We start from the raw sequence: 12895 nt of genomic DNA, 5'->3' as shown, positions 1-12895 counted from the left end.
ACAAATAATCATATTAGCAGGAGGGTAAACACCACTCCCATAAGGAAAGGACATTGCCATGTAGAAATATCCCTTGCAGAACCCAGTCTGATTTAATCACTGCTTTGCATAAGTATACCATGAATGTTTAATTACTTTTCCATGGTCTATCTGTTCCTCTTTCAAAAACTGTCTATAGTCCCTTGTCACGTGCATAACACAAGTGTTCCTGTTGGCCTGTAAACATCAATGTTACTGTCCGTGTTGCATTTCTTTTTGCACTCTTATTTTGTGCCGTGGTTTATACAAAAGCTTTTATCTCATGTCATTAACACTCTTTTTTTTCCTCTCTTTTGGTAGGGGTTCATATGTGGCTTTTCAATAGCTACTGGCGCAGCTTCAAGACTGGTATCCGGATATGACAGTTATGGAAATATCTGTGGTCAGAAAAATACGAAAGTAGAGCATGTTTTCAACAGTGGCCTAGACCAAACCACGCGCAAGTGAGTGGACTTTATTCTGGTGTACATTGTTCTGTCCAGGCACATACATCACTCTTGTAAATGTAAATGTATTTGTACTTGTAAAGCGCACTGCCGCCCCATTCCGGGGCATCCTGGCGCTGTACTCATACCACTGTGGAACCCTTCCTGGCTTTTCCCTGTGAAATGTCCACTCCTGGGCACCCTCAAGGTGAAGCCAGGCATCCCAGCGCTGTTTGGGCCGTTGTGGAGATTAAGCAAGCTATTGCCCAGAGTTACAGAGTGGGACCCATGATTAAAATAGGCACTGAGGCGAGAATTATCAGGTCCGAGGAAATTGTGCCCAAGACCCGCCGAGGCGGGTATTGAACCCTGGTCCCGGGCCAGACCTCTGCATCAGGGTCTGCCGCTCCAACCATTGAGCCACATTTCTCTTGTTCTGTGGTGGGCCTTAGAACCCACCACCAAGTTCTAGATTTAATGCCAAGTAAATGTTTAGTTGAGAAGTATGGAGCCTACACTCTGGTAAGTTGGTACGCCTGGGAAATACAATGTGGAGTTCTTAATTGAAGACTTTTCACTTTCCTGTGTTCCCGCTATGTTAGAACATCACCACCTTTTGACCAAGAATGGAACTGTTCAAAGATTAAGGCCTGATCCACAAACTGCACTTTGTAGTATATTGTGTAGTACTAAGCAGTGTTGGTTTGGTCTATACTTATATGTGCGGTGTTCTCTTCCCCGACTGTTGAATCGCCACACGTGGAAGTATAGACTTTAGTCGTTAATATGGAAGACACAGTGGAATGGGTGGTAAAAGAGCCAGACTTAATCCTAAAGGTGATAGGATTAGGTGGGGTAAGAGTGGTTCAGGGAGGGATGTCGACCACCGTTCAAGAGTAAGCCAGTTGCATTACTCTTGGGATGAAAACATGTATCTTACACTTTTGTATTAAGTTTACACTTGGAGTTAATGTAAACTGAAAGTAGTGTAAATGTTCTCTAAAGTGTAACATACTTTTGCGAATCAGCCCATGTTGAAGTGTGGTCAAGAGATCATGAGCGCCCTTAATTTTCTTCACCAGCGCATATAGAGTGGTATGTTGTCCTTGATTACATTTTTTAGGTCAGTGAGTTTTTTTGTTGTAATTTTATTTACTTTATCAACTATTTCAGTCATTTCCTAAATTTATCATATCCCACTAACTGAAAGCACAAGACCCCCGTAGACTTCCTCAGTCTTGTTGTTTTTGTTTACAAAACACTGGTTGTGCTGTTTGTGACCAGATTGGACGCAGGAGGACGGCATTTCCAACCATAAACTCTGAATCTGTGGGATTTGCTTTTGCTGCAAGGGTATGCTGAAGGATCCCTCAGTACACGGGGATGGCAATTAATATGTATTGTCTCACCATATATACTTACCATATGACATGGGGTTCTGCTGGAAACTCACAAGTGTGGATGTCGCTCCCACAGTCCCTTCAGCTTGGAACCCCAGTTACAGTTCCATTATAGAATCGCACACACCTCCTTACCTTATACAAAACATAACTTATGTGATTATACAATTGTATACAAGTTGTATGTATAATTGCACAGCTCTTAAGAACTATATACAACACTTCTGTAACATGCATAATCTTGGTTGCAGCAGCAACATGAATAGATGGGCAGCTGTTTAAATAGAGTATATCATTGCAATAACCTATACCAATATTTCACTCGATTCCACTATGTTTCCCCAGTTGGTGGTAAAATAGTGCACTTCAGCATCATACTTTTCCATCCATCTTGGAGGTTGCAAAGCTCGCTTCTCCGTTGCTTCATTAGTCAATTATGTTATATCTTTCCTTACCAGTCCTCGCTCCCCCATGTTGGAAGATTCACAACTTTACTCTTATACCACTTATTTCCATCTGATAATTCCACAACATACCTACCTATCCATACAAACTGTAAGTAAACAAGAAAACCGTGAAAACACCTAAATTCGTTTTTCCAAGCTTTGTTCTGTCCACATCTCCAGGTTTGAACACCTCCTTTCTCCGAAAAACTATGTTGTACACCCCTTGGTTCAAGTTTTCTTCTCCACTCAGTTGTTTTTGATCAGTGCTTGATTTCCTGCCTCCCTTTCTCTTGAATGGAGAACACTCGCCAGGTGTTATGTGATATGCCTACCACATCTTTCATGTTTCATGTTGAAAGCTATTCATTCCTGCCATAGCAGTGCTCTACTGAAAGTATACAGATATTCTCACTTTTTATTCCGTGATACTTTAAAAATAAAAAACTCCATCCTCTGAAATTAATTGGACATCATTGTCCATGACCAACTACTGAGACAAACCGTCATAAACAAGCTCTTTAAGGGACTTTATTATCTATTTTAAGTTCACCTGGCCAACGAATTTCACCTCTGTCTGTTGCGAAAACCAGATCCACCACTACTAAGGTATGCTTGACATGGGCTCCAAGAACTTCGGGTGGTCCTGAAATGTCTAGCACAATGTTCTGCTGTGCCGCTCAGGTAATTCAACCACCTCGCATGGATACCTTGCATTACATTGCGACTTATTCCTTCACACTCAGGCTAGGCTGGAACTTACTTACTTTTTCCTCCACACTACAATTTAAACCTGGCCACCAAAAGTCCATCTTTGGGTTTCTTTTTTGCTCACACCACTCATTTTCTGATTTACCTTTGCTCACACAGGAATTGTTTTTATGCACCTACATTTCTAAAATACTTGTCCTATTTTGGAATTGGTTTTACCAGTTTCTCCGTGCCCATCAAACTCATCCATTAAGTGCATCTCATTAGGTTTCGCCTGCCGAAGGCTGCGCTCTGCGCAGCTTTTCGGCACAGGCGAAATCTATTGTTTATAATATGGGCTTCAGGAACGTCCCCCGGCTCCCATTGGCTAGCTCCATAAATGGAGGCTAGCCATTGGGAGCCGGAAGTGTCAGTCAAGGCCGGACCAGATTCGGGGGCGTTCCCGTGATTTTTTCGCTCTCCACCCACTTCTGATCGTCATCGCGGCGGTGGGTGTGTGTTATTTTTTTTTTTCGAGTCGGCCTGTTTTCTTCTTTTTACAAGTGTCTGTTGTTGGAGTTGGCTGCAAGATTTGAGTTCCCATGAAGCGATCAGGTAAGGAGCATTTTTTTTATATAATGTCTTTTTTTTGTTTCCTTTGTCGGTTCGGCCGTGTCATGTGAGCTGTTATGTACTTTGGCTCATGAGCTCTGTTTCCCGCCCCCCCCTCCCGCTGTCCGTGTGTCCGTTCCGCCCCCCTTCCCGTGTGCCCACTCCCGCCTCCCCTCCCCTTTCACTCTTCGTTGCTTGTTTTTATATATATGCAAAGCTAAGTCTGGAAAATTCTTATTTTTGTAAATTACAAAAACGAAACAGGTTGCGGATTTGCTTGTTCCTATATTTCTCGCAGATGTGAACCCCCCAGCAAAATCCCAAGAGAAACAAGCATTTGCAGCCGACTCACGTGTGTTCTCCATTTCGCAAACAGCTAAATCTGGTACATTTTGCAAAGTGAAAGAGATAAGAGAAAGACATGGTGAATGTGTTCCACACGAGAAATGGCCACGTAGGCAGAATCCGCACGCATTTTCGCGGGAAAGTTTCGGCCAAATCTCTACGCATTACAAGGAGGAGAGCTTCTTCCAATAAATCGATACATTTAATAAAACTGTGTCCAGTAAAGGGAAGGGACTGGAACCCTCACTTATCGTGTGTGTTTATGCTGCTTTAGTACAGGAACGAATCCTACATACGTTTTCCACAGTCACCCAGTTAAGACACCATTTGCTGTTTGCTCATTAATGCCCGCAAAGTTTGCATAGCCAGTCTTATCAGCTCGCATTCGGCCTGGCTGGAGAGGGGCAGGGCCAGGATGTCAAATGGGAGCGGTGGGGTCGGGGGAGGTGTGAGGAGGCCTTCCCAGTGACCGACTCCACTGTGGGTGGTGATTAATGGAAGGAAGGGGGGGGGGTCGTTCGAGGATGTCCTATGACCCTCTCTAGTTGAAGAGCACAGTTTGGGAACGGGAAAGGTGCGTCACAGCACAGGCCAGCCCTCAGGCCGAGGGATGACTTGGAGGGACTGAAGTAAAAGGCTTTTTGGACTCGTGTGATGGTGGGCGAGGATACAGTCGAGGTCTGCTGTGGACGATGGCCACGTTTGTTCCCTGTCACTCCTTGCAGCGAGGGGGTCTTGTTTTTGCGGTGTCTGCTCGTCCACGGAGTGGGCGTGTGGGGGCAGAGGTGTTCCTGGGCAAGCGTCTCCACGCGGCACGGTGAGTGGTGTGGGTGCGTGTGCGTCACGGGGTGACGCCGGTGGGCGACCTGGAAGTGAACTGGGGGGCGGCGACTCGTCCGTGAGTTGGGTTTTAGTGACACGTGCCTGGTTGTTGCTGCGGTGATGTGTGAGCGGCTTCATCCCGGGGACTGGCTACAGCTGCAGTTTACAGCACGCAGCAGTTTCCGGGATTAAAGGTCACGGCAGCAAGAGGGCGAGGGGTTGGAGCTGGAGAAAGACGAAGGGAAGTGGTTTAAAGACTTCTAAAAAGAGGTCGAATGGTAAAGAAAATTGCAGAAAGATTTCGTTATCATTTAGACGATAAGGCTAGTTTTTTAAAAATTTAATGTTAGGAAGTGAACAGCACTTTTGCGCAGAGGGTTAGGTATCTATAGTGCAGCAAGTGGAGTGGCACCGGGGCCTAGGGGCATGAGAAGCCCTCTTCTCCCCATCGGTGCTGCCTTTCACTACCTAACTGGGGGCAGGGCGGGGCCTCTTTTGCTACTTGCCTCAGGGCCCATGACACTCTTTTTTATTACTCCACCGCCGATGGTCACCGGGTTGCACAATGAAGCCCCCTTTCTGTTCAATCGTACTTGCAGCATGCATAGTTTTATGTGTAATGTAAGATTATATTTTTTTTATTTCAGTGGTACTCCAGGAGGGCCGGATCCCTGCCAGGTTTTCAGGCTAACCACTATGTTAACGAATGCAATTTAGATGTAATTTTTAGGGATGCGTGTTATGTGGAAATCCCGAAAATGTGACTTTTCACAAAAAAAGAAGGACTTAAACATGGCTGTGCTTGATTCCCTGCCCCCTGGCTGTGCTTGCTTCCCTGACCCCTGGCTGTGCTTGCTTCCCTGCCCATGCTTGCTTCCCTGCCCCCTGGCTGTGCTTGCTCCCCCGCCCCCTGGTTCCCCTTCCCCTGGCTGTGCTTGCTTCCCTGCCCCCTCGCTGTGCTTGCTCCCCCGCCCCCTCGCTGTGCTTGCTCCCCCGCCCCCTCGCTGTGCTTGCTCCCCTGCCCCCTCGCTGTGCTTGCTCCCCTGCCCCCTCGCTGTGCTTGCTCACCTGCCCCCTCGCTGTGCTTGCTCCCCTGCCCCCTCGCTGTGCTTGCTCCCCTGCCCCCTCGCTGTGCTTGCTTTCCTGCCCCCTCGCTGTGCTTGCTCTCCTGAGTGTGTGTGTGTGGCTGTGGGTGGGTGTGGCTCTGGGTGGGTGGGTGTGTCTCTGGATGGGTGTGTGTGGCTCTGGGTGTGTGTGTGTGGCTCTGGGTGGGTGGGTGGGTGTGGCTCTGGGTGTGTGTGTGGGTGGGTGGATGTGGCTCTGGGTGTGTGTGTGTATGGGTGGCTCTGGGTGTGTAGCTCTGGGTGTGTGTGTGGCTCTGTGTGTGGCTCTGTGTGTGGGTCTGTGTGTGTGTGTGGGGGGGCCTCTGTGTGTGTGTGTGTGGGGGGCCTCTGTGTGTGTGTGTGTGGGTCTCTGTGTGTGTGTGGGGGTCTCTGTGTGTGTGTGTGTGTGGGGGTCTCTGTGTGTGTGGGGGGGGGTCTCTGTGTGTGTGGGGGGGGGTCTCTGTGTGTGTGTGGGTCTGTGTGTGTGTGTGTGGCTCTGTGTGTGTGTGTGTGGCTCTGGGTGGGTGGGTGTGGCTCTGGGTGGGTGGGTGTGGCTCTGGGTGTGTGTGTGGGTGGGTGGGTGTGGCTCTGGGTGTGTGTGTGTGTGTGTGTGGGGGGCTCTGTTGGTGTGTGTGGGTCTGTGTGTTTTTGTGTGGCATTTGCCAGAGATTAAACTATTGACATTGTAAATGACAATGTCATTTATTTATCTGTTTTCAAAACCAACACATAAATACAAATGTTGTAATTTACAATGCCAATAGCTCAAACTTTTCAAAAGGCGAAACCATTGCATTGTAAATGCTTGTTTTTATTTTGGAGTTCACTTTTTGTTAAACTATGGTTTGGTGGCCTGTCTTTCCTTTGATACTGCCTGACTTACTGTCACTCTGTGTGAGCCGTTTCGTCCCTTGAGATGTTGTTTCCTCTTGCCTTGCTGTTTGAATGCCTTTGTCCAAAGTCGGCTTTTCTGTCAATAGTAAATTGTCGTGACGTTTTAAGTGAGAGGTCTTGAGAATGAGTTGACCCCCTAATCAGATTGTCATTAAATGGTCTAAAATTGCATGTGGCTGTTAAAGCTCTCGAGGCAGAAAGGAAAGAACCGACTGTTTTTTCTAGCATTTGCCCTCTATCTAGAACCTTGTGCCTGACCACTATTTCATTTGCTGTTTTCCTGTAATTTGCATCCATTTTGGCAAATTGCTTCTTCGTATTCATCCATGTTTTCTTATGCTTTCTCAGCCACCAAAATGGTGGCAAATGTTGGAAAATGTTTTAAGACTTGGCGTTCCTCTGCCCTACCCAGTGATTTAGCAATCCCAGTTTTCTCTTATCAGTAAATGTCCTCTCCGATGGCTTCTACATAAGCTTAAAAGCCCTTTTTTCAATGTTCCTTTTGTAGTTCGGATTAACCTGTAGTGGCCAAAAAGACTTTAACTATTGGTACCACTTTATGTTGGTTTACAAGTACAAATCGTAAAAGATATGGAGGTGCTGATGCTGGCAAACATAATGTTTGTCGTTATGCTTTAAATGAAATGTCCCTAATTGCTTCAAACACACCACTCTTGTTCTATTATATATTGCTTTTTTCCGTAAATTGCCATGCTGAGTGGTTTTCAAACAGTTGTTTAAATTAGTTAATACATCTGTGTCATGCCTTATTTCTAGTTCTCTGAATGCATGCATCGACCACTCTAATTGTTCTTCACTGGATCACAGCACACAATGCTATTTTGTCCGCCGCTTCACAAGTGGTTGGTGTTTAGGGTCGTTTTTATTTATGCTTCTACTTATGCGAATCACATTGATTACAATCAAGTAACACAGATGCACTCGTCTAGGTGTAGTGCACGCCTATCCAGGCAGCATTTCCTTTGACATCCTGGCAGTGTTTGCGATATCGCCACACTTCTAGACGACAGACATCCAGGTAGCGTCTTCTCCTTAAAATTGACACATCAGGTGTCCTGTCGTGTTCCCCGATTTAAAGCAGCCTCCTGTAACACCGGAGGACATTGATTGTCATTGATGATGATGTCCGTCTCAGTTTGAGAAAGAAGCTAGTTGCCGACAAATCATGGTTGATATGTACACCAGAATAACTTGTAACCGGTCTGTGGCTGCTGTTCTGACTGAGGGCATATCTTGTGTTCCCTTTGATCTGCAGTTTGCTTCTGTGATTACTCCACCACTGTCTCTCATACATATGCTGGTAAAGATCATCTGTACACAGGGTTCGAAAATACGTATTTATTATGCAAACATATGTACATATCATTTGAGGTAGGGAATAGATGGCAGCTAAAAACAGGTCTATTCCACAATCCCTAAGATAGAGGCCACATAAGTACTGAATGTGGACCTTGCTGCACATTAGTGTTTGGTACTGAGGAGCATGGAATGCTACAGAGTCCTGAACCGTAAGGTTTGGTCCATGATCCCAGTCCAAAGCATCAAAGACTGGGCCATAAGGATGTGGCAGCCAACAAGCTGGACACTACAAGGACCTTGCGGGAGGGGCTAGCCGGATCCACAGGAAGACTTGCACAAGGCCCAGCTAACTGGAGGATCTGCTTAAGGATTCACTGAGAAACCAAACTTCTCCAGAAGAAATCGGGCACCAAGAAGTGTCATTGGGTTGAGAAGCTGCTCAAGGGCTTTTGTATCACGAGAAGCATATGCCCTAACCGTTCCAGACGTATACCTTGCCAACATGGTGCCTCTGTCTCCTCTCTCTGCCCTAAAGGACGCTCGCCTTCACTTCACAAGCATTTAGGCCAGTTATTTTAGCTGAAGGGTGTTACACTGATTCTAGAACAATTCGAAATTCATTACTAGACCTTACAGTTCCAGAGATATCAGTATTTGCATCTATGGACATAGTTCTATCCCGCAAGATGCAGGTGCCGGTTGGACAAATAACTCCTCATCATAGCAGATTCATCCGATTTCATTTAGAGAAATGATGGATTCTTTTGGGGCCAACTCCCTCTGCTCCAGCTCCTATGGACAGATCGCTCCATATTAATTTCAAAGTGGTTTGTGATCTTCGCATAGATGTTATTTATATTGCCGTTTCTGGAGAGAGAAGTTCTGATCTATGCCAGTAGCATCTCCACAATATCCTACTAAATGTGGATTACGAATCTCCGAAACGGCGATGGACCATACCAACATGTTTGTTGGTTTCCATAAAATGTGTCGAGGTGAGGTAATAAGTGAAAACAAAGACTGCTGAAATGTATTCCTATGACTCTAAAATGTTTAAACTTTTAGCACAAATCTTGGCTCTAAAAACAAGGAGAAAAAGCTGAAATACTTTTATAGAGTAGGAGCTTATTTTTGTCACATTCCTTATTTTGATTTTTTACAAGGCAGAGATAAACACTGTAATCCCACTCTATCGCCCTGCCATAATATTTAATTGAAAATAATTCTAAGTGTTTAATTATATATTACGATTCAACCCATTGATTCTTTTTTTTCATTTTTGTGACCCTGATCAGCATATTTTAAATAATTTTAAAATGGTTAATAAACATGTTATTCAGTATATTATTCCTGTTTTATTTTATTGTTTTGAATTTACTATGCATGTTTAGGTATTGTTCAGCATTTGTATTTTTTCACAATATCAGTATTAATACAGGTATTTCCCACATGATGTAAGTAAAACAGAAATTCTCTCTTCCCTCCCTTACCTATATTGCAAAGATTCTACTTATTCTTTTTTCCATTTTGTAAATGCTTGGGTTTCTGAGCTTTAGATTCAAGATTCTCCCATATTCCAAAGTCAGGCACTCCCCATTTCCCATCATTATATTCATCATTTTGGATTTAGGGCGCATTATTACTTTTTATCAGAGCATGATTTGCTTGTGAGGTTGGACTGCATACTCTGTTCAACTTCCTTATACGCTGCATTTCAGAAAAAAAAATGTGGAGACCAAACTTGGACCATAATTCACTAGAAATGTTTATTCAGTGGGGCATAGTAACTATGCCTACACCACGGATGCCATACTGCACACTCTGGTACCCAGCTTTTACAAGGTCAATAGGGGAGGCCATCAAAAATGTTTTATTGATAATAAGGTACCAGCTTTGTAGCCCCGGTGAAATGGGATGTCTTTAAGGCAATCATCAGGACCACTGTAATCACATGATTGTGGGGGCCTGTAAAACTATAGAAAGATAATTTTAGTTGGTGGTGGACTCTTTTATTTACTGAGAAAGCAAAACCATGCTTGACCCCACACAATTAGCAATAAGAGAATCCCGCCACTTTGATTGAAAGGCTGAGATGCATAGAATACTCCACTTACGTGTCAAACTGATATAGAAGGGGACAAATTAGGCAGTTTACTGGTAAAAACGAATTCAACCAGATTCCTCGGTTAATCCCATAACTTCAATTGTGGTAGCTCCAGATACCATTCTAGGCTTCTACAAGGAAATTAACTTGACGTTCTTCAATTACTACCTCAAGGTGTCATATTGGTGATACTGCTACTGGAATATTAGAAACCTTCCCGAGGAATCTTATATTCTTGTAGTGATCCCTGAGCATCGTAGGGCCCATTAGCTACTCAAGAGATGCTTAGGTTACTCCTGTGTAAACTCCAGGTTCGGATGGCCTCCCACTTGAATTCTACGTTATGTATGCTTTCCAATTAGTCCTGAGGCTAGCTGCTGTGTGTGTTTGCATAGGAGACTGGTTACCTGCCTACCACTACTAGTGAAGTCCTAATAGTGTCACTACTTAAGCCAGGAAGAAACTACCTTACAGATCATTAGCTATATTTAATATGGAGTACTAAATCGCCAACAAAATCATAGACACTTCGGCGCGCCGAAGTGTCGCCAAAGTCGAGCCCGTCTGCGCCCGACTGCGGGCTAGGGCGATAACCCCTGCTCCACATGGTAAAATCTATTGGGACAGGGAGCTACTCCTTAGCCTGCGTCCGGAGACCACCTACCCGTGTAGGCATGGTATGACAGCTGAGGACGCGGAATGTGCTCATTGTCTGTTCCCCTTCGTCACCGCACTGCAGGGTACTGGGGAACAAGCCGCGCTAGTATGTGGCCTTCTTAATGTGAGATCACTGCGGAAGCATAGGCTTGACATTTTCGAGCTGCTCACGGACAGACCGTTTGATCTTCTGTTCCTTACGGAAACGTGGCTAGACCAGTTCTCTGATTCGGATATTATCGAGGCTATGCCGGAGAATTACTCTATGGTTAGGCAGGACAGGCCAGTGGGGAAAGGAGGGGGGATTGCGATTATTTTAAAAAAATATCTAGGTTGTCTACTGGAGATGGCCCCAGTCGCAGATAGCGAGGCGGGAGCCTTCACTATAAAAATTAATGGGGGAATGACGATCAAAGGCTTTCTAATATATAGACCTCCGGGGTCTGGGACCAAGTTCAGGGAGAGTTGTTAGATAGCGTGACAGAGGCAGCGTTACGTAGGGATAAATTCATATTACTGGGAGACTTAAATCTGCATCTGAATAGCCCAGGGGATAAAGGAGTGGAGGAGTTCTGCAGGGACATTCAAGCCCTTCAGCTAGAACTTAAGAGCTCAAGCCCCACTCATCGCCAAGGCCATCTTTTAGACCAGATCTTTGCAAATTGGGGAGGGGTTGAGGTCTCTACAGTTGAGCCGATCTCCTGGACGGACCACTTCCTGGTGGTATTCTCCATAAACAACATAAAGGCCATAAAACATACTCCGGCACCCCTGAACTATCTGAGGAGGAAGTGGGCAAAATTCTCCTTGGAGGATTTTAATGAAGCACTGACACGGGAAGGTCAGCCAGGAGGAGAGGATATAGAATCGGCTGATTTTAATCTGAATAGGCGCATTAAAGAGGCGCTAGATCACACTGCACCACTTAGCCGAACATCTGCAGGCGGTCGCACGAAGAGAACAGCCCCATGGTTCAATGGAGAATTACGGCGGACCAAGGCAGAATGTAAGCGAGCGGAAAGATCATGGAGGGTAGCGTATGACAGTCATGCCAGGGAACTGTTTTTAGAAAAAAGGCGGATACATCACAGGCTGATTAAGAAATCGAAGGCAGCCTTTTACGCAGGTAAAATCCTAGGGGCAAAGAACTCTGCTAAGGAGCTCTTCTGCATCTACAAGTCCTTGACCACTATAGACTCTTCTGCAGACCCGGAGAATTGTTTGATAGAATCATGCGATCGCATTGCCGACTTTTTCTCCACTAAGGTTACAAAGATCTATTCGACCTTCCCCAATCCTCTCTCCACAGGGGTTGAGCTTGATGTAACATCTGGGGGCACGGAGAACCTGGGGCTTCTTACAATGTTCATCAACCCCCTCCTGAAGAGTTAGTCAGGACATGTCTTTCTGTAAAATCTGGCTCCCCTCTGGACCCGGTGTCCCCTAAATGTCTGAGGGACAGCCTGGAGGTCCTGGAGCCTTATATAAGGCATGTCCTGGATGTCTCTTTTAAGTTGGGCATGCTACCTAAGGGGTGGAAACAGGCAGTGGTGCTCCCCCTCCGGAAGAAACCTAACATTAGTTTTGATGTGTTAGAAAATCTGAGACCCATCTCTCTGCTGCCTTTTATGTCCAAAGTGGCTGAGAAGGTGGTAAACACTCAAATCATGGAATATGTGGAGGAGGCAGGGTTGCTCCACACTACGCAGTTCGGCTTTAGACCTCGCCATTCGACAGAGTCTGCCCTACTGATGGCAACAGAACATCTGAGGCAGGGCGTAGATGGAGGGGCAAACGATGGCCTTGATCCTGTTGGACCTCAGCGTGGCGTTCAACACTGTAGCACACTCCACCTTGCTACAGTGTCTGAGCAGAGGTGGCATCGCTAACACTGCGCTGAGGTGGATCCAGGCCTTCTTAACGGGCAGAAGCTTCCAAGTGAGGCAATGAGACTGCTACTCCAAAGGGGTCCCTTTGGGCCAGGGCATGCCTCAGGGCTCGTCTCTGAGCCCGACCCTTTTTTAATTTGTATGTAGCGCCC

General features: G+C 45.7%; 1 protein-coding gene across 3 annotated transcripts in view; it reads left to right on the top strand.

The window, feature by feature from the left end:
* SLC44A1 (solute carrier family 44 member 1) overlaps nucleotides 1-12895 on the top strand; it is a 576430-nt gene that overhangs the window by 302702 nt on the left and 260833 nt on the right. For all 3 annotated transcript variants that reach the window (XM_086962088.1, XM_086962089.1, XM_086962087.1), the window contains exon 3: nucleotides 340-482. In XM_086962088.1, coding sequence (XP_086818214.1) covers nucleotides 340-482 — 143 coding nt within the window. The remainder of the gene's footprint in view (nucleotides 1-339; nucleotides 483-12895) is intronic.

The sequence above is a fragment of the Lissotriton vulgaris genome, chromosome 3_1 (assembly GCF_964263255.1).
Source record: "Lissotriton vulgaris chromosome 3_1, aLisVul1.2, whole genome shotgun sequence".
Classification (NCBI taxonomy): domain Eukaryota; kingdom Metazoa; phylum Chordata; class Amphibia; order Caudata; family Salamandridae; genus Lissotriton; species Lissotriton vulgaris.
This window is presented reverse-complemented; position numbering and strand designations above follow the sequence as displayed.